Here is a 22,251-nt window from a genome sequence, read left to right on the forward strand (position 1 = left end):
AATCTTAATCCAGTGTAGGTTTTACAGAGAGATGTGTGCCATATTAGGTGGATGCTTCAATAGAGAAAAGAATTTTCTACTGCAATGCTCTGTCAGGAGTAAATTTCAACTCAACTCACTCCATTATGGATCCTATATCTTTGATTGATAACATTAACCTTGCAGCATAGAGCGGTTAAGCCTGAATAATTGTCTAGTTTGGAAGCTGTGATCCCATTTTCCCAATTTCCAGATTAAATCGATGTGATTGATCCGCCTCTCTAGAAATGGAAGTTTCTTTCTCGTGATCAACTCACCTGCCCTGGGCTCATGTGAAGAAGTGACCCTTGTATGGGACAATGCAGTCTGTCAGAGCAAGGCCAATTATTAGATGTGACGAGGTGATAATTACATTCTGCAGCCATCGGTTGTTATGGGATCGAGCCAAAACCAATGGCAGGAATTTGTCTAGCCAAATGAATAGGAGATTGTGCAGCTCATGTAGCTTGTCCATAATTGACTAATAAAATTCCACCAACATGTTCATTGAAAGACTTGAACATACTGAACTGTATAACTTAATATTAAGAGGCACCATCAAGAAGCTAATTCTGTATTTAAACAGGGATGGCTACTACTGACGAAGAAACATGGTATATTTTAAGATAATTTCTAGGGCAACTTATTACGTAGTATTTACACTGCAGGTACAGGTTCATGCTCAACATATAACTCCTTCCACTTTACACTTCATTTAACTTTCTCGTTTTATTTCTACCCCTCATGGATTTAGCTGGCTTTCTCTTTGCACCTCCATAGTATTCCTCTACCCACTCATCCTCCCCCCGTTCCCCCTCCCCGTCTCCTCACCCATTCCACCTCCCCACTCTCTTTCACATTCCCACTCACCCATTTCCTCTTCCTTACTTGCCAATTTGTCGCTCCTCAATTCCAACTTCCATCAGCCTCCAGTTTTCTTTGTGCTTCTCGCTAGAGGTAGACCTACCTCATTCCTTCATATCCAGCTCAAAATATTTGATACAAAGAGTCCTGCACTGTAACCATTCTCTGGGTGAAGAGGTTTCCCCTGACTACTTCACTTCATCTATGCTGCAATCATTTGCTTCCATTCACTTCCCCCACCAACAGTTATAGTGTGCACCATATGCACTGGAGAAACTCTCAAAAGATTATTTGAGAGCAGCCTTATTTGAGAGCAGCTATCAAACCTCCCTCCACCTTCTAAAGGTACACGGGCCACAGGTGCCACCATACCCCCAACCCCCTATTATCATCAAAATCCTGGAACTCCCTCCTTCAAACTATTGGGTATTCCTACACCACTTGGACTGCAGTGACTTAAGAATAAAGCCCAGAACTACTACCTCAATTGGAATTAGGAATGAGCAATAAATGCTTGCAAGTTGCTTGCTAGTACAGAACTTGAGGATAGATGAAAATAGAGATATACTGACAAAGTTTTTCATTTTGCGCTCATCAGCACAAGAATGGAGGAATGCCCAAATTCAAAGGGAGCAAAAATTTATACTGCACGATTCACTTAGATATAATAGTGTCAGTTTTGGAAACAGTTTCTGTTCCAAGCTACTATTTCAGATTGGCCAGGACACTCAGTATGTGTCAGTTGACTGTTTGGACGTTGATGGCAATATAGATGAGGTAAAAACAATGACTGCAGACGCTGGAAACCAGATTCTGGATTAGTGGTGCTGGAAGAGCACAGCAGTTCAGGCAGCATCCGAACCAATCCTGACCATTGTTTTGCCCTGCATGCAGTTTTTCTGTAGCTGTTGGGTGGTAACCGGGACTGAGAGAATCATTGTGCTAATTAAGTTGAATTAAACTAACTCACCATAGGCTGAGAATCAATGGAGAGAGAGCAGTTAACATTTCAGATTGATGACTAATAGGCTCTGGTTGCCTTTTTTTAAAATTGACTCATAGAGCTTCGCTCAGAGGGGAACTTGCAGGTGCTGATGTTTCCATGTATTGGCTGCCCTTGTCCTTCTAGATGGAAGTGATTGTGGGTTTGGAAGGTACTACATAAGAAGCCTCAGTGAATTTCTGCAGTGCATTTTTGTAGATGGCACTCCCTGCTGCTATCTAGTTGGCAGAGGGAGTGAATGTTTGTGGATGGGGTGCTCATCAAGCAGGCTGCTTTGACGTGGATGATGTCAAGCTTCTTGAGTGTTATTTTAGTTCCCAGATGTTTAAAATAAATATACTTCTGGCATGGATAGGTTAGAGCCCTGTATTTTAAATTTGAATTTGCCATGGCTGCATGCTTCAGTCACAAGCCTAAAATGCCTGAGATTCTAATGCAACGGTGAAAAAAGATCCACTGGGACACTTACATGGTTGCTTTTTGGCTCATTGGCTCCTATGTAATTCAATAACATACAAGATTAGGTGCATTAGACAGGGGTAAATATAGGGTTGGGGAATGGGTCGGTGTAGACTTGTTGAGCCAAATGGCCTGTTTCCATACTGTAGGGAATCTAATCTAATCTATTCTAAGATTAATCTTTCATCAGAACTGGGATAATTTAGATCTGTGGTAGTTTTGGGTAAAGCAAGGTGAGAAAGTGTGAGAAAGAACAAAAGTATGACAGGGTGGTAAGTATGACTGATTGACAAAAGGGTTGGTGATGCAAGACAAAAGGGAATTTTAATGAGACAAGTTTTTTTTGAGAACAGAAGCTGTGTCTAAGGGAGGTGTGAATAGCAGAACAATGACCATCTGTTAGCACAAGTGAAAAATGAGGGTAAAGCCAAAACCAGCAAGGAAAAAGGAAACAAAGTGGGGGCAGAGGTTGTTCTCTGAAATTATTGGAACTCCATGTTGAGTACAGAAAGCTGTAAAGTGCCTAGTCTCAAAATGAGGTGCTGTTCCTCAAACGTGCATTGAGTTTTGTTGGATTAGTGCAGAAGGCTGAGGACAAACATGTCAGCTTTAGGGCAAGGTGGACAATTGAAAGTTAGTCTCATGTTTGGAGACCGAACAGAGATTTTCAACAAACCGATCACCCCATTTTCACTTGGTCAGCCAAGTGTCAATGAGACTGCTTAATGAGCAGTGAAGACCTTATATCTGCAATGAAATAAGAACACATAAATAGCTGTTTCTGCAGGAAGGAGCCTTTGACATTGAGGAGAGAGGAGGGAAAAGGGCGGGTGTTGTGGCTCCTAGGTTTACATGGAAGGATGTGATGGAGAGGATAGGGAGTTTTGAGGATGATTGAGGAATGGAGCAGTGTGTTGAAGAGGGACAGTTCCTTATTGGATGTTGAAAATAGGGGGCAGGGGACGATGACTCGAGGGGCCTTACTCTGAAGTTAACAGAAATTGCAAAGGTTGGTCCATTGGATTCAGAGACTGGTAGGTTGGAGGATGAAGACAAAGGGAACTATAATGTACATGTACATAGATCCCTCAAAGTTGCCTCCCAGGTTGATAGGGTTGTTAAAAAGGCATACGCTGTGTTATGTTTCATTGGTAGAGGGATCAAGTTTTGGAACTATGAGGTCATCCTGCAGCTATACAAAACTCTGGTGCGGCTGCACTTGGAATATTGCGTGCACTTCTGGTCACCGCATTATAGGAAGGATGTGGAAGCTTTGGAAAGGGTTCAGAGGAGATTTACTAGGATGTTGCCTGATATGGAGAGAAGGTCTTGTGAGGAAAGGTTGAGAGACTTGAGGTTGATTTCATGTCAGAGAAGAAGATTGAGTGGTGACTTAATTGTGACTATAATGTGAGGGTTAGATCAGATGGACAGTGAGAGCCTTTTTCCTTGGATGGTGATAGCTTGCAAGAAGGGGCATAGCTTCAAATTGAGGGGTGATAGATATAGGGCAGATGTCAGAGGGAGTTTCTTTACTCAAAGAGTAGTAGGTGTGTGGAATGCACTGCCTGCAGCAGTTGTAGACTCGCCATCTTTAAGGGCATTTAATGGTCATTGGATAGACATATGGGTGTGAATGGAGTCGTGTAGGTTAGATGGGCTTCAGATTCACAGGGCCGAAGGGCCTGTACTGTGCTGTAATGTTCTAAAGTTCTATGTTCTATAATGTGTTTCTAGGAGGGAGAAGGAAGAGGTGAGAACAGATGTGTATGGAATATAGCAGACACGGTCTGTGGGACCTATCAGCCATGCAATGTGGGGGAATGAGGAGGTGGGTTGGGGTGGGTAGGGGGGGCAATCCTGAATTGATGAGACAGAAGGAGTTCTCAGAAGTGGTTCTGATAGAAGATCGCATTGTCAGAGGAGTAATAGTGGAGACAGAGAAACTGGGAGAATGGAATGGAGTCCATTTGGAGCGTATTTGTCTATGCCACTGCCATGATTGAGATCAGGTGGTGATAGTCTAAGTTTGATGGACCATGAAGGATAACCAAGGAAGGGAAGCTGGAGTGTAATGGGCACATCTTGAGGAGGCTGGCCAAGGGTACAAGTCTGACTGGGGAGGTTGCAGAGGTTTTGCAAGCTGACCTAAGAGGAGAAAGTGAGGACTGCAGATGCTGGAGATCAGAGCTGAAAAATGTGTTGCTGGAAAAGCACAACAGGTCAGGCAGCATCCAAGGAGCAGGAGAATCGATGTTTCTTCAGGAATGAGGAGGGTGTGCCAAGCAGGCTAAGATAAAAGATAGGGAGGAGGGACTTGGGGGAGGGGGCATTGGGAATGCGATAGGTGGAAGGAGGTTAAGGTGAGGGTGATAGGCTGGAGAGAGGGTGGGGGCAGAGAGGTTGGGAAGAAGATTGCAGGTCCGATCTCTCTCTGCCCCCACCCCCTCTCCAGCCTATCACCCTCATCTTAACCTCCTCCCACCTATCGCATTCCCAACACCCCTCCCCCAAGTCCCTTCTCCCTACCTTTTATCTTAGCCTGCTTGGCACATCCACCGCATTCCTGAAGAAGGGCTTATGCCTGAAACATCGATTCTCCTGCTCGTTGGATGCTGCCTGACCTGCTGCGCTTTTCCAGCAACACATTTTTCAGACCTTAGAAGGTAGCTCAGCTGACTGGGAATTGACTAGATCCATGCATCTTCTCAGACAGATTGAGCAATGCTCCTGCTTGCAGGAAATGAATGCATATCCGGGTGCCGTTTAAACATAGCACCAGGATCGTTAACCTCTGGAGCAGGTCAGTGTGCCACCATGCATGACACAGGAATCAGCATGCACTTAAGAATGGTGTAATTGTACCCGAACAATCAACCCAGCCTTGACTGTTAGTGACTCTCAGTTCCACAGCCTCTGCTGAGCCTAGACCTCAGAACAGAAGATTATGTCCATTGAATGTCCCTTCTTTTAGAGTTTCAGGCACTGATATAAAAAAATGACTCCACTGTAGTTCAAAGCTAAACTATCACATCCAGTGAGCAATCAAAATTTGCTTGGGGCAGAAAAGCAGTCAGTGCACAGAGCATTTATGAAGATGTAAAATCATAGAATGGTAAAGCATTGAAGGAGCTCATTTGGCCCATTAAGTCATTTCTTTCCAGCCTGGTATGCCCTCCCAGAAATAGAATTCAGAATACATTTTAAAAGGCAAGTGAATAAATATGTGACAAAGAAACATTCTCTTTAATAAGAGGGGACTGGGATAAAGTAGTAGTTTGCCAGAGAGTTGACAGGGGCCAAATGTCCACCGTCTCTTCCTGTAAGATTTTATGAATCTAAGAGGTTCTTTTTCTTTTTTAAAACAAAATTCGGAGAGAGAGGAGGAAGACAGTGGGGATCCGCCTCTTGATTGGTATTCAGTCACTCCACCCCATTATCAGGCATTGCTGGAATGCTTTTCTCAAGGGTCTCGGACTCCATTCAAAGAGACCTACACAGCATTTACAAAGCCATTGCCCTGCTTGAGGCTTTTCTTGGTGCATTAGCAGAACAGTATGTTTATTGGAGAATGCTTTATTTAAGCCAGCTGGAACATTATGGTGTTGTTCTAAAAAAACGAATACGATCAGTTTCACCTTAAAATCCAGATTTTTGACTGAATTTTCTCTACCCACTCAAAAGACACAGAGAAGATTAGTTCTACAGCCTGTGGCAGCACATACATTGGATAGCTCATCAGGAAAATCAGGGATGCAATGTGCAAAACCTGCTTGCTTTGGCCTTAATAGATTGGTGGAAATCAGGAAATGATATTTAATGATGTCCTGAAGCATTTTACAGTCCATGAGGCAGATTATTTTTTAAGGCATCACGATGTCGGCTGAACAAAAGTTGCCCTCCTTTTTTTCCGTGCTGCAATAAACTGTCAGCCTGGATTTTGTACCTGTGTCTCTGAGGTGGGGCTTGTACCCACAACCTTCGAGGGAAGCGATGGGAAAGCTCACATTGTTGAGGTAGACGGCCATTTCAGCAGAGCTGCTTTGTTGACATTGGGAGCAGAGCCAGAAGTTCAGTGGGCGAGAGATTGAATTGTGCAAAGGGAGTTGAAAAGTAAAGCGAGTGGCATTAGTCCCTGAAACAGTTTGGAGTGAGTGAGAGGCCCAGAGGGAGCAGCATAAGAGGAATAGGAAATCTGCAAATGGGAGAAAGGGATTGGAATGGGAATGCAGCCACTAGGATTTTCTGCTTTGGTTTCATGTTTCCCATTCTTAATATTGTTTTCTTTTAATCTCTGCTAATTGTAGGTTAATCACAATCACAGCATTATTTAGTGGGTGCGGAAAGAACTTGGCACTGAATTAGCCCAGTCAGTCACAGCTTCCATTTGCAGATGTCAGCTTCCTAACCCTGCACATTGTGTAGAATTAATCCTGTTACTGCATTCTCTCACTCAAGGGTCCTATGTGGCAGATACAATTCAGAGACGCTATTGCTGATCCCCTCTTAAATGGAATTGATTTAATTGGATTGATAAGAAAACATTCCAGGAAAGTACAAGGTTAAAGATACAGAACTGTACCATTTGAACCAAATGCCTGTGAACAGATCTCAAATTATCACCTGATTTTTCTAACTGGGAAAGTTGTGCATCTTTTATTGCGTTTGTGGGAATAATGAATCAATTATTCAGACAATATCGTTGTGTCAACAGAAAGAAAATCAACCAACCACAACAAAACAAGAAAGAGAAAAGCAAAATTGAAAAATGTGTCACTTGGTTAGGTAATAAGTAGAATCTGTGTTTTCCATGCAGAGAGGTCTATTTATGTGTGGCTGACTCAGGGATCTGTGTGCGTCGGTATTACACTAATATGGCTGCTGTCTCAGCACTTCTGCCGTCGCTCAGAGCTTATGCCTCTTCATCCTTTCTTTTGCCCACCTCCCCAACTAAAGAGGTAATTTTGCGCAAACACACGGCTCTGTAGGTGGCGTCGGGCATTGTGCCCCAGTGGCTTTTTACATTGTGAGCATTTTGGCCATGAGCAAAGCCAAATAGAGCAGAATGCACGCAAAGGGCTGAATAACTTAGTATTCCTTGTACGTCCCTTTGTACTTTTCGACGGTTGTGAATTCTGTCCATACTGACCTTCCATCTTCGAGATATACAGCATGGAAACAGGCCCTTCGGCCCAACTCGTTCATGCTGACCAGGTTTCCTAAAATAAACTAGTCCCACTGCCTGCAATCGACCTGTATCCCTCTAAACCTTTTCTATCTATGAATGTATCCAAATGATTTTTAAATGATGTAATTGTACCCATCTCTATTACTTATTTGGGCAGCTCGTTTCATATACGCACAACTATCTATTTGAAAAAGTTTCCCATCAGGTCCTTTTAAATCCTTCCCCTCTCGCCTTAAACCTGTGCCCTCTAGTTTTGGACTCCACTACCCTAGGGAAAAGACCTTGGCTATTCACCCTATCCATGCCCCTTGGCCTTCTGTGCTACCAGGAAAAAGATTCCCAGCCTATCCAGCCTTTTCCAGTCTAGGTAACGTCTGTGTAAGTCTTCTTTGCACCCTTTCCAGTTTAATAATATCCTTCCTATGGAAGGGTGGCCAGAATTGAATGCAGTACTCCAAATGTGGCCTTACCAATGTCTTGTACAGCTCTACAATGGCTCAATGAGTCATAGAGTCATAGAGATGAATAGTATGGAAAGAGACCCTTTGGTCAAACCTGTCTATGCCGACCAGATATTCCAACCCAATCTAGTCCCACCTGCCAGCACCCGGCCCGTATCCCTCCAAACCCTTCCTATTCATATACCCATCCAAATGCCTCTTAAATGTTGCAATTGTACCAGCCTCCACCACATCCTCTGGCAGCTCATTCCATACACGTACCACCCTCTGTGTGAAAAAGTTGCCCTGTAGGTGTCTTTTATATCTTTCCCCTCTCGTCCTAAATCTATGCCCTCTAGTTCTGGATTCCCCAACCTCCGGGAAAAGACTTTGTCTATTTATCCTATCCATGCCCCTTATAATTTTGTAAACCTCTATAAGGTCTCCCCTCAGCCTCCGACGCTCCAGGGAAAACAGCCCCAGCCTGTTCAGCCTCTCCCTATAGCTCAAATCCTCCAACCCTGGCAACATCCTTGTAAATCTTTTCTGAACCCTTTCAAGTTTCACAACATCTTTCCGATAGGAAGGAAACCAGAATTGCACGCAATATTCCAACAGTGGCCTAACCAGTGTCCTGTACACCTCCCAACTCCTATACTCAATACTCTGACCAAAAAGAAAAGCATACAAGCACCTTCTTCACTATCCTATTTACCTGCGACTCCACTTTCAAGAAGCTATGAACCTGCACTCCAAGGTCTCTTTGTTCAGCAACACACCCTAGGACCTTACCATTAAGTGTATAGGTCGTGCTAAGATTTGCTTTCCCAAAATGCAGCACCTCACATTTATCTGAATTAAACTCCATCTGCCACTTCTCAGCCCTTTGGCCCATCTGGTCCAGATCCCGTTGTAATCTGAGGTAACCCTCTTCGCTGTCCACTACACCTCCAATTTTGGTGTCATCTGCAAACTTACTAACTGTACCTCTTATGCTCACAAAAAATAGTTTATGTAAATGACAAAAAGTAGAGGGCCCAGCATCGATCCTTGTGGTACTCCACTGGTCACAGGCCTCCAGTCTGAAAATCAACCCTCCACCAACACACTCTGTCTTTGACCCAGTTCTGTATCCAAATGGCTAGTTCTCCCTGTATTCCATGAGATCTAACCTAGCTAATCAGTCTCCCATGGGGAACCTTGTCGAACGCCTTACTGAAGTCCATATAGATCACATCCACTGCTCTGCCCCCATCAATCTTCTTTGTTACATCTTCAAAAAACTCAATCAAGTTTGTGAGACATGATTTCCCACGCACAAAGCTATGTTGACTATCCCTAATCAGTCCTTGCCTTTCCAAATACATGTACATCCTGTCCCTCAGGATTCCCTCCAACAACTTGCCCACCACTGAGGTCAGGCTCACCGGTCTATAGTTCCCTGGCTCGTCTTTACTGCCCTTCTTAAAAACAGTGGCACATTTGCCAACCTCCAGTCTTCCGGCACCTCACCTGTGACTATCGATGATACAAATGTCTCAGCAAGAGGCCCAGCAATCACTTCCCTCGCTTCCCACAGAGTTCTCGGGTACACCTGATCAGGTCCTGGGGATTTATCCACCTTTAACCATTTCAAGACATCCAGCACTTTCTCCTCTGTAATCTGGACATTTTGCAAGATGTCACCATCTATTTCCCTACAGTCTATATCTTCTATATCCTTTTCCACAGTAATTACTGATGCAAAATATCCATTTAGTATCTCCCCCATATTCTGTGTTTCCACACAAAGGCCGCCTTGCTGATCTTTGAGGGGCCCTATTCTCTCCCTAGTTACCCTTTTATCCTTAATATATTTGTAAAAACCCTTTGGATTCTCCTTAATTCTATTTGCCAATGCTATCTCATGTCCCCTTTTTGCCCTCCTGATTTCCCTCTGAAGTATACTCCTACTTCCTTTGTACTCTTCTAAGGATTCACTCGATCTATCCTGTCTATACCTGACATATGCTTCCTTCTTTTTCTTAACCAAACCCTCAATTTCTTTAGTCATCCAGCATTCCCTATATCTACCAGCCTTCCCTTTCACCCTGACAGGAATATACTTTCTCTGGATTCTTGTTATCTCATTTCTGAAGGCTTCCCATTTTCCAGCTGTCCCTTTACCTGCGAACATCTGCCTCCAATCAGCTTTCAAAAGTTCTTGGAGAAGTGAGGACTGCAGATGCTGGAGGTCAGGGCTGAAAATGTGTTGCTGGAAAAGCACAGCAGGTCAGGCAGCATCCAAGGAGCAGGAGAATCGACGTTTCAGGCATGAGCCCTTCTTCTGAAGAAGGGCTCATGCCCGAAACGTCAATTCTCCTGCTCCTTGGATGCTGCCTGACCTGCTCACTTTTCCAGTTTCGAAAGTTCTTGCCTAATATAGTCAAAATTGGCCTTTCTGCAATTCTCAATGTTCTGACTGATCAAGGCATGTGTGCCAAACAGCTTCTTCATCATTCTTACACCTGTGAAGCCACTTTCAAGGAACAATGTATTTGCACCCCTCAGTCTCTTTGTTCAACAACACTACCCAGGGCATTATCATTAACTGTAAGCCCTGCCCTGTAGTCTTACCAAAATGCAACACCTCTCATTTATCTGCATTAAACCTTCTAGCCCACTGGTCCAATTGATCAGGATCCAGTTAAGCTTTTAGATAATCTTCTTCAGTGTCCAGTATACCATCTGTTTTGGCGTCATGCACAAACTTATGAACAAAGCCTCCTATATTCTCATCCAAATGATTTGTGTAAGTGATGAACATCAGTGGACCCAGCACAGATCCTTACGACACACTACTGGTCACAGGCGTCCAGTCTGAACAACAACCCGTTACCACCACCTTTTGTCTACTACTGTCAAGCCAATATTGTATCCAGTCCACACCTGCGCTCGCTGGGATCTCGTGCTGTCTTCTCATAATCTCTGACAGGTCCTCTCTCAGCTTCCACTTTTCCTAGGAAAACATTCCTGCCGTACACTGTCTTTGCTTATATCTCAGATGGCCCATCCTGGTAAATCTCGTCTGCACCTTCATAACTGCAATGACATCCTTTTGATAATGTGATGGCAAGAACTTCAGTAAGTCATCCACTGGTAGCCTGACCAATGTTTTACACAGTTCCAGCATAACCTCCCTCCTCGTTTTTATGCCTCCTCTAATAAAGGCAAATATCTCCATATGCCTTCATAACCATTTTATCTATTTATGCTATTACCCTAGGGAATCTATGGATATGCACACCAAGGTGTACCTGATCGTCAGTACTTTCCCAGGTCCTACCATTTATAATGTAGCCTCTTGTTTTGTTAGCTGTCCTTAAGTGCGTTATCTCACACTTTTCTGGATTTTAATTCAATGCCATTGCTTTGCCAGCTGACTATTCTGTTGTTATCCTGCAGTTTATGGCTTTCATTCTATTTACCACCCTACCAATTTTCATTCGTCCATGAACCTCTTGATCCTACCCCATACATTTAAGTCTAAACTTTTAATGTAGACCACAAATAGCAAGGATCCTAACACTTAGTCATGCAGAACCCCACTGGAAACAGACTTCCAGTCACAGTAACATCCCTCTACCATCAACCTCTGCTTCCCTGCCTCTCAATTTTGGATCTAACATGCCATTTTGCCTGGGACAGTTATATTCTTATACAGACTGCCATGCGGGATCCTATCAAAAGCCTTGCTAAAGTCCATGTGGACCACAGCAAATGCATTGACCTCATTAACACTCTTGGTCACCTCAAGAAATGTAATTACATTTATCAAACATAGTTTTCAATTAAGAAAACCATGCTGTGTACCCCTAATCAATGTCTCTCCAAATTCAGATATATTCTGTCCCTCAGAATCCTTGGTAATAACCTGCTGACCAACAGTTTGATCTGATTGATTTGTAATTTCCTTTCGATGCCAACTCTCTTTTAACAATGGGTCAGTGTGGAATCACAGCTTAACATCAAACATTATGTTCTGAGTTTTGCAATTGCAAAATGGGCTAATTGCTACTAGCTAGTGATGTGCTAACAACCAGTTTAAGATTCTCAGTCAGGGTTACAGTGTTATTTACATATACATGCCAGAAGCTGCATACATTCATAGGCAGGAAGCAGTCCACTGCAGTAGAAAGAAACATGATCAGATATTACACCTTTTTAAAATTGAACAAAAGCATGAGAAAGCAATATTTCTTTAGCACAATTTTCCTGCTCCTCAGATGCTGCCTGATTTGCTGTGCTTTTCCAGCACCACTCTAATCTATAAATATACTTTCTGTACCTTAAATAGTCTCAAAGACTGAGCTTCCACAGCCCTCCAGTGTAGAGAATTTCAAAGCCTTTGAGTGAAATAAAATTCTCCTGATCTTGGACCCAAGTAGCATCTACCTTATTTTTAAATTATGTCCATTAGTTTGAGATTCCACAAACAGGGGAAACATTTTACCTACATCTACCCTGTCTATCCCTTGAAACGTTTTCTAGGTTTCAATGAAATCACCTCTCGTTCTTTGAAAGTCTAGGCCCAGTTTGCCCCAGTGTTTTTTTCATAGGAAAGTCCAGCAATCCCAGGAGCAAAATCTGGTGATCCTCCATTGCACTCCCTCAATGGCAATAATATCTTTCCTGAGATAAGAGCACCAAAACTACGCACTGTACTGAAGGTGCAAACTAGCCAAGCTCCCAGACAATTGAAGCAAGACTTCACTACTCCTGCACTCAAATATTCTTGCAACAGAGGCTAACATTCCATTAGCTTACTGCATGTTCATATTCAGTGACTTGTCAACAAGCCCACTAGGCTTGTGTACATCTACAATTCCGACTTCCTACCATTTAAGAAACGCTCTACTTATTGAATAGCAGAGCAGGCTCGTAAACCCAACTATTGTCCTCCCCCAATTCATATATTTGAGTGGTTGTATCCCTGGTGCAGTTTTATAAGGAAATGTATACTCGTTTCATATTTAAGCTTCACTTCCTTTGTAGGCACTACAGCAACATTTCAATAGATTGGTCCCTGGGAGGAGAGGCTGAATAAATTAGGCTTCTAAGAAGAATAAGAGGCAAGCTTCATGAAGCATTCAGTTGTGAAACTTGAAAGGGTTCAGAAAAGATTTACAAGGATGTTGCCAGGGTTGGAGGATTTGAGCTATAGGGACAGGTTGAATAGGCTAGGGCTGTTTTTCCTTGAATGTCGGAGGCTGAGGGGTGACCTTAACAGGTTTACGGACGTGTTGGACCGAAAGGTCTGTTCCATGCTGTACATCTCTATGACTCTTAAGTTAGATATTGAGATGTTTCACCTGGATTGCAAAACCTGTAACACGAGGGAAGTCTCAGGATAATGGACCCAATTATTTAGGCTTGAGGTGAGGAGAATATTTCAATTTGCCACCCCAGAGAGTTGAGAATGCTTCATTAATGAAAAGATTTAAGGCTGGAATGAACAGGTGTTTGATCTCTTAAGAAATCAAGGGACATGGAGATCAGGCAGAAGGTCAGCCGTGATTTTATTGAGCGGTTGGAGTAGGCTCAAGGGGTTGAATGGTCTTCTCCTGTTCCTATTTGTTGCATTCTTATGTAAATTTTAAAGATCGTTTATACAAATCTAGTTTATGCTCCCTGGAGTATAGACTTGAGGTGTTTCAAAATGTTACAAGGTTGGCTAAAAACGGTTTCCTTTGGGAGGGGACAAGAACAAGGGGTTGTTTGGTGAATATCTATGAAAATTACAAATTCAGAGGACCAGTGTGGAATACAGTATGACTTCTGCCTCACCCCCACCCCATCCCAGTCACTGTCTTTGTGACTCCTCTGAGATTGTCAGATTTAAACTGAATCTTCTGCATTTATGTGCTTTGGACTAACACCATCTTTGAATTTGAGTTGGAGATAATTATGTATGTTTCATATGGAATCTTGTTTAACTTGGATTTGAGTTGCCAACCCAGAAGCGAGAAATCGCTTTCCAATTTTAAAGTTTGTGCTGCCTTAGCATTTTACATAATCCTCTGTTCCTTTTGATACTTCAGACAAGTGAATGAAGAGCTGTTAACCTTTCCATTTTATTTTTCTCCTTTTGACTGCATCACTGTCCAGTTTTTGAAGAGCCAGAGGACCCCAGCAACCGGTCGTTCTTCTCCGAGATCATTTCCTCAATATCAGATGTGAAGTTCAGCCACAGTGGGAGATACATGATGACCAGGGATTACCTCACTGTCAAAGTCTGGGATTTAAACATGGAGAACAGACCCATAGAAACATATCAGGTATTTTCCAAATGGAATTTGAAGAAGGAAGAAGCTGCTGTTTTTCTTTTGAGTCTTTGTTCTTTATTCTTTCATAGAAAACGGAATGAGATGAGGCCATTCGGCCCTTTGAGCCTCGTCCACCATTTAATATAGTTGTGCTGATCATTTAAGTCAGTATCCTGTTCCTGCTTTCTCTTCATGGCCTTTGATCCTTTTGCCCATAAGAATTATCTTTGCTATCTGCTCCATGTCTTTGGGGCGGCATGGTGGCTTAGTGGTTAGCACTGCTGCCTCACAGCACCAGGGTCCCAGGTTCGATTCCAGCCTCGAGTGACTGTCTGTGTGGAGTTTGCTCATTCTCCCTGTGTCTGCATGGGCGTGCTCTGGTTTTCTCCCACAGTCCAAAAATGTGCAGGTCAGGTGAATTGGTCATGCTAAATTGCCCATAATGATAGGTGTAATGGTCTGGGTGGGTTACTCTTCAGAGGGTCAGTATAGACTGTTTGGGCTGAAGGGCCTGTTTCCACACTATAGGGACTCTAATCTAAAATATATAACCCCTTCTTGAAAACATTGCATGTTTTGACCTTAACACTTTTCTGTGGCCAGAGAATTCCACAGGCTCACCACTGGGAAATTTTTTTCCCAGTTCTGCTGTAATGGTTTACAAGAGGTAGGGTAAACATTGAAGGCCTTTAGCTTGGTTCTGGTTCAGGATAATCAAGGATTGATTTTAGATGGAAAAATCCCAGAGTTTGAACACTTTTAGATACCTGACTGATGTCAGAAGCAAAATATAATTCCTTTCCTGGAAAGGAGTATAGGACAGTTCAGGAAAGCACAGTTACTTCAGTAGAAAGGTTCAGTTTGTGCAACTTCTATCTCAGGAGCATTTAGTTAGAAGACTGCAGGCTACTAACAGCTGAGAAAGTCTAAGCTTTAAATGCTTTGAGTATTTGTGTAAGAAGACTTCAAGGTTCACAGGAAAGAAGTGTAGAGAACAAGCTAATTGAAACTTAAAATATTTGCTGTGGAGAAGTTATTTCTCCAGATCTGAGTCATTACAAGTGGGTCGTGTTGGAAAATTGGATCAGATTTTATTTTGCTGTGCATTTTAAGATCTTCATGTGCTCTACATCTGGATCTTTTTTTTGTTTTAGTTTTCATCTTTTGTGTAAACGTCTGTTCTAATGCTAAAGCAACTTTGTAGCCTCATGTGACTATATTTCAATAACTGACCATCACGATATCTCACCTCTTTTTAAATCTATTTGGCAAGATTTAATTCTGGTATCTGACTTGTTCAGTAGTATCATCAGCTGGGATTATAACATAAATGACTACCCACCCTTGAGATTCCAGTGTTATCTATCAAATTGTAGCCAGAGAATCATCTGCAAGGACTTCCTGCTTCTGCACTCTTACTTCGAGTGTCTATTTGTGATATCACTTACAGGCATTGTCAAATTTCCAGTGTACTGCAAAAGCACCTGGTTTGCCCAACCCCTCTCTGTTGGCTCATCCACTGATGTTGCATGATTAGGTTGATTTTTCTGACATCCAGTAATGAAACAGATACTTGCTCCAATTCAGGGTTGGCAAGATTGAAATCAATGTCTTCATCCCAGCCACTGACTCCATGCCTCTCAATGAACATCCATCTGATGCTGACCCAGATGCCTTATGTCCTACATGACCTCGAGATAACTTTTTATCCTCTTATTTGCTCCGTTACTCAAAATGTCTATTTCTATCTCCATAACATTGCCTTACTCTACCTTTCTCATCTGCTGCTGAAACACTTGTCCATGCCTCTGTTCCTTCTAGGCTTGACTGTTCCAGTGCAGGCTTGGCTGATCATATTCTACCCTTTGTAAACTTGAGGTTATCCATAACTCTGCACCCAAATCTGAATTCACACCAAGCTCTGTTCACCCGTCATCCCTGTGCTTGCTGAGCTATACTAGCTCCTAGTTAAGCCATTACTGAGAGGAAGCACAACAACTAGTCGCTTAGTACCCAATAATTGAGCAAATCATCCCTGTCACCCATAGTTATGTGGGAGTCATTCTAACACCAGTTTCCTTGTTGTTGGTATTTGTCAGGTGCATGAATATCTGAGGAGTAAGCTGTGTTCCCTCTATGAAAACGACTGCATCTTTGACAAGTTTGAGTGTGTGTGGAATGGCTCTGACAGGTAAGTGGTGCTTTTGATTGAATTTGCCTGACTGTCAGCTACAGGCCAGTGTAGTAACCTGTATCCCTCACACTTTCGACCTAAACTGGAGCTGTTATCTAAATGATCCCTTTAGAGGACAAATTGCATTTACATCAGCTGCCTCTAAACTTTGTAAACAATATCAGAAATTTGGCACCTTGGGAATTAGTGCATTAATCAATACTAAAATTGAGCAGCAGTAATATAACCACTATAATGTGTGTCGAGCTCTGTGGACAGGCACCGATGAATGACATTCATTGTCTAGACTGAAAAATACAGGAATATACGACAACATCAAGGTAAAATTCCAACTTCATAAGATCATTTGCTGAGGATATCACAGGATATGGATAAAGGATAATTGACTGATCCTGTCCTTGAGAATTTTCTGAAGGGATTTGATAAGGTGCAATATCACAGACTTATTACAAACAAAAAAAAAAATGCCATGACATGAAAGGAAGTATAGCCATATGGAAATGATTTGGGGACAGATAGTGAAGGGTAGGGTTAATGGTGCTGAGGTTAGTTGGATAAGTGTAGTGATATTGTAAAGATCTTTGGGCGTTCCTGTGATTGTTCCAGTTCAGTGAGACTTAGGTACAGAATTGAAGCTCCTGATGTAAATTAGAAAAGGAGAGAGAGATCTCAAACTTTGGGGTTGAATTTAAAAGATCAGGGGCCATTGGTTTGGAGATGAGGAATAGATGCAGTTCATAGTTAAGAAAGTGTGTAGGAGAAAGAGTAGTGATGGTGGAGCATATAATTAAATAAAGTCCAGAGGATTATAGGGGAAGTGAATGGAATGTTGGCTTTTATTTCAAAGTCAAAAAGTGTGCACTGGAAAAACAGAGCAGGTCAGGCAGCATCTGCGCAGCAGGAGAGTTGATTTTTCAAGTATAAGCCCTTCATGAATATTAAAATAGGGAAGTCTCAGTAAAACCATGCAAAGCATCTGTTAGACCACAGCTAGAATACTATGAATAATTTTGGTCACCTTACCTTAGGAGAGATATATTGGCACTGGAGGCCAGCCAGAGAAGCTTCAGTGGGCTGATACTAGGTATGGGGTGGAGAGTCTTATGAGGAGAGGGTGAATAGGTTGGGCCTGTACTCATTGGTGTTTAGAAGAATGAGAGGCAACCTTATTGAAAAGGTTAAGAGACTGACCGGGTTGATGCAGAAAGGCTGTTTTCCCTGATGGAAGCTTATAGGTCCAGACGGCATAAATTCAAAACAAAAGGCTGCTCACTTAAGACATAGATGAGAAAGAATGTCTTCTTTCAGAAGTAGTGAATCTGTAGAATTCTTTACCACAGCAAGCTGTTGAGGTCAGGGTATTAAGTGTATTTCGAGCTGAAAGAGGTAAATTTTAATCGGTAATGGAGTCCATGGTTATGGGGAAAAGCCAGGAAAGTGGAATTAAGGATTATCAGATCAACCATGATTGCATTGGATGATGGTGCAGACTCAGTTGGGCTGAATAGCCTACTTCTGATTACAGTTTCTAGACATATCTGTCATTAAAGACCAAACAATAATCAGTGCATAGAGACAGAGGCTTATGCATGGTTCTTAATGAATCTACTGTGTCTGCATATACAGAAGAAGGGGAATAATGAAAACCTCATTAAGGAAGGGGATGTTAAATGTTAGACAGGCTAAGTTACAGTGGAAGAGCAAATATTAGGTGTTTAAGTATTATCCAAAATAGCTAAATTGCTGGACAAGGATGTGAACAGAAACTTAAGAAGGAAAGAGCAGAGGCTCTGACTATCACGTTGCTAGTTCTTGCTGGTTTCAGGCATGGTACCGAAGGACTAGAGGATCGGTAACATCCCACCATTGTTTAGAAAAGGTGCAAGGGACTGACCAGTTGCATTATTACAGGCCAGTCCGCTTCATGTGTGTGTGCAAAGTGTTGACATGCTTTTTGACATTTTTCCTTTCTTTCCCCCCAACACGTATTCAATGATTTCACAGTGTAATCATGACTGGTTCCTACAACAATTTCTTCCGAATGTTCGACCGTAACACGAAGCGTGATGTCACGCTGGAAGCATCACGGGAAAACAGCAAACCCAGAGCAATACTCAAGCCTCGCAAAGTATGCATGGGTGGGAAAAGGAAGAAAGATGAAATTAGTGTTGACAGTTTGGACTTCAGTAAGAAGATTCTGCACACGGCGTGGCATCCGTCAGAGAATATCATAGCAGTAGCTGCCACAAACAACCTCTATATATTCCAGGACAAAGTGAACTAGAAAATCTGTTTGACTGGTCACCTCATACTGCATACAATTAAACATCAAATTATTATTATTTTTTAAAAGGAAAACTTGCCCTCTGGAATGAATCCTAACAATAGTTTTTTTTGTCAGGTTGTCTGTCTTAATGAAGCTGTGGTGCCTTTTGGTATGTGGGTCTGTAATTCCCATGATGCATCTATTTTAGAACAAAATGGCTTCTGTTTATAAGGCACTGAATTTCCATCTAATTCTTCTGGCTTTTAAAGATGTAAATATTCAACACTGACTTGTAAATTTGATTTTTTTTTCCTCTCTCTCATGGAAATAGGGATGAATTTTTATGTTATGTATACTTTGTTTCTCCACAGCTGCTAATGCCTTGGACATTCTTTATCCAAAATAATAATACTTGTACCAGTTGACAGCTGCTTCCGGAGGGTGACAAATGTTAGAGCGTACGTTTTTAAAAAAATTTTCTTTGTTCTCCCCATAAAATGCGCCCCTCCTTTTTCCATATTGTTTGGGATTGAGGGTGATCGAGTGCTAATCAGCATAATATAATGAGCAGTATTTAACAAATCAGGGAATTTTCCACACAGTTCCTCGAACAGAAGTCTCTTATTTGTGAAATGACCCGAGCAGTTTTGTAGCTCAGTATATGAAAGAATGAATTTACTTGCATTGTTGAACAAGCAAACGAGAAGATGTTTAAGTTAACTATACTAATGCCAATTTGAAAATGTAATTGTAGATTTTTGAAGCCCCGAGACTGTCGGGGCTTTTGTAGGTAGAGTTTTTTCAAAGTTTTACATCTAATAATGGGAGTAATTGCATATAATGACTGAACAAGTTTTACTTTTAAATTATGTCCTAATTATGTCAGATCTCAAAATTGTCTCTCTCTTCCCCCAACCCCCACTTCCCCTTAATACAGAGTTATGTTCTGGTATCTAATTTCTTTAAAATGTCTTCTGTTAATATTTTCCTGGCGGTTTACACACAAGTTTCCTCAGTCTGCTTCTTCTATGGCTAGGAATCTAGTATGTAGTTTCTGTTTCTAATAGCTAAAACTGACATTAAACCAGAATAAAGCTACATTGTCATGTCAGTAATGACAAAAGGTTTGACTGGAGCCGTTACCAAGAGGGAATTGATATTCTTCTGCTGCAGTTCATGTGATTTAGGGACATAGGACTTTGGTCTACGCCATTAAGCCCTTTGTGCCTGCTCCATCATTCAGTTAGTTCATGGCTGATCATTCCCACCACTCTCCTGTCTGCTTTCCTCCTCTCCAAACCTTGCTCCGTAAACCTTCACTCCTTTGCCACTCAAAAATCTAACTGTAATAGATAAATCTTACTGAGTGCCTCTTCTGATTCAGTGAGTAAAGACAGTGAGTGAATGAATAATGTAGACCAGAAATGCAACATTGAATCCTTATGGCTGTGTCTGGTCAGCTGATCTCAGAGCCATCCACAAGAAATACATCTGTCACCTGCCTCCACCTAGCCCCCCCCCCCCCCCCCCCAAAAAAAAGAAAAGTATTGGTGAGGGGAGGGCCAGGCCTGACAATGTTGCCCCATTACAGAGTAGCTCTGGGTTTAAGTTCCAGTCTGAAGAATTGTCACTCACTTGAAGACAGAAGGTGCCTGGTATCCCAGACCCATCACACTGAAAATAATCAGTATATCCAAGAGGGGAAGTTAACTTATTTTTAAAGAAGTGTTAAATCTCTTTGCTGCAACAAGGGAAAATCAAGTTTAAGAAATAAAACTGGTAGGTTTAAAATTAAATGGGTGTACAGATGTATTTCAACATTTTTGTTAAGAAATTAAAAGTGGGGGTGCAGGGAACCTTACATCAACATTCACTTTAAAAGCACAGGCTCACCGGCCCTATTCTTCCTTTTAAAAAAGGACAAGTGAATTGCAGTTATTAATGCTGTTCTGTACCGCAATTTTCTTTTTAAACTGCATGAGAACTGCCAGGCCCTTATTTTGATAAGATGGGGTTGGGTTGTGGGTGGGAGGGGAAGGGGCAGGGTGGTCATTGGATACGGCTAAGCCAGCACCCTGAGCTTTAGGACATGCTGTGGCTGTTTTGTCTTAGGGGCTTAACCTTCTGGATAAAAGTACTTTATTTATTGGGGAGGGAAAGGGCAAGTGGGGCTGGCTCTTTATTGTTTGGGTCAAATGATTTGACTGGTGTACCTTTGTCCTCGTTACTGTCTGCTTTTCTTTTCTTAAAGAATAAACTGTTTGCAGCCAAGTCTGCTTCATGAAATGTGAGCATTGCAGTGTTTTGTTCCACTGATGTGTCCGTATCTTCAGAACCATTGAGGAGACAGTCACCCTATTGTGAGTACACCCACAGTCGGGTTGTCAGCTCTGCTGAAACATATTCCACTTAACTGGCTTCAAGCCATAATGTCCCAGACTGCCAGTGTTGCCCACCTAATGCATCCTTCGTGGCCATGCCCCATCTCCCTGTGCCAGTTGGTAAATTAAGAGATCAATCCTTTACCCTACTGGGTGATATTTAACATTAAGCCAAACAGCCTTCTTTCCCATCTGAATTGTATTAACAGTTGGGAAACAGAAGTGTTTATTCCTACGTTACAACAGTGACTCCATTCAAAAGTACTTTGTTGATCGTCCTGATGTCACAAGAATGTTTCAGAACTCCCATTTTGTTTTTCTTGTTAAAAAGCAACATGGTCCTCTCTTCCTGGTAGGAACAGAATGGTTGCTGTGGGAACCCCAAGGTCCAAGTGCTTGTCAGGTTCAGGAATGTTGTCAAATCTGACTTGGTAGCAGGAAAGGTTAAGTGCTAAGACTCAGAGGGCTAGGAATTCCCTTATAGGTTGCTGTCTCTCAGTGGTGCTACAGCAGCCTGGTGCCATTTTTGTTGTATGTCATCATTGACGCCTTTACAAAATTCTGCAAACCCAATATTAGGATCCTGGTGTTACACCTTCTCAGATCAACCTCCCTAGTGTTGAGGCTCTGGTTACAATCAATCAGCTGCATTGGGTGGGACACATCATCCACAAGACTTGAAAAAAGCTCTCTACCCCAAGCTCCGTCACAACAAGCAGTTGCCTGGAGGCTGGAGGAAGTGCTGCAAGAACAGTCTCGAAGCCTCCCTGGAAAAAATGTAACATCATCAAACACTTGAGGGAAGCTCTTGTCCTGGAGCACCCAAACACACAGTGGAGGAGGGGGTGCACAAAACCCAACTATTCCAACCCCTGTTTCAGCAAACCCCAGCTGCAGCAGCGTGTGCAGATCCAGCACTTGGCAGTTCAGTCACCTTAGAACCTCCAGTCCCAAGGGAAGTAGAAGATGCCACTTCCTACATTGCTCCATGTGGTGCTGCAATAAGAGAACATTGCAAGTGGTGGCACCCATTGCCTCCATTGAGAGGCATTGAGTTACCACCATCCTCGAGTCATACAGCCCAACCAGATGATGTGATGCCAGGGTTCCAAGGTGGGACCATTCAGGTCCTG

At 42.4% G+C, this 22,251-nt stretch overlaps 1 protein-coding gene across 4 annotated transcripts in view; it reads left to right on the top strand.

Annotated features, from left to right (window-relative positions):
* The window catches only part of LOC140492212 (serine/threonine-protein phosphatase 2A 55 kDa regulatory subunit B beta isoform), a 580,700-nt gene extending 559,677 nt beyond the window's left edge, over positions 1-21,023 (top strand). For all 4 annotated transcript variants that reach the window (XM_072591099.1, XM_072591101.1, XM_072591102.1 and 1 more), the window contains 3 exons: positions 14,120-14,289; positions 16,377-16,468; positions 18,476-21,023. In XM_072591099.1, coding sequence (XP_072447200.1) covers positions 14,120-14,289; positions 16,377-16,468; positions 18,476-18,755 — 542 coding nt within the window. In that variant the 3' untranslated portion in view covers positions 18,756-21,023. The remainder of the gene's footprint in view (positions 1-14,119; positions 14,290-16,376; positions 16,469-18,475) is intronic.
* Positions 21,024-22,251: the final 1,228 nt, after the last annotated feature.

Source organism: Chiloscyllium punctatum, chromosome 20 (genome assembly GCF_047496795.1).
Source record: "Chiloscyllium punctatum isolate Juve2018m chromosome 20, sChiPun1.3, whole genome shotgun sequence".
NCBI classification, from domain to species: domain Eukaryota; kingdom Metazoa; phylum Chordata; class Chondrichthyes; order Orectolobiformes; family Hemiscylliidae; genus Chiloscyllium; species Chiloscyllium punctatum.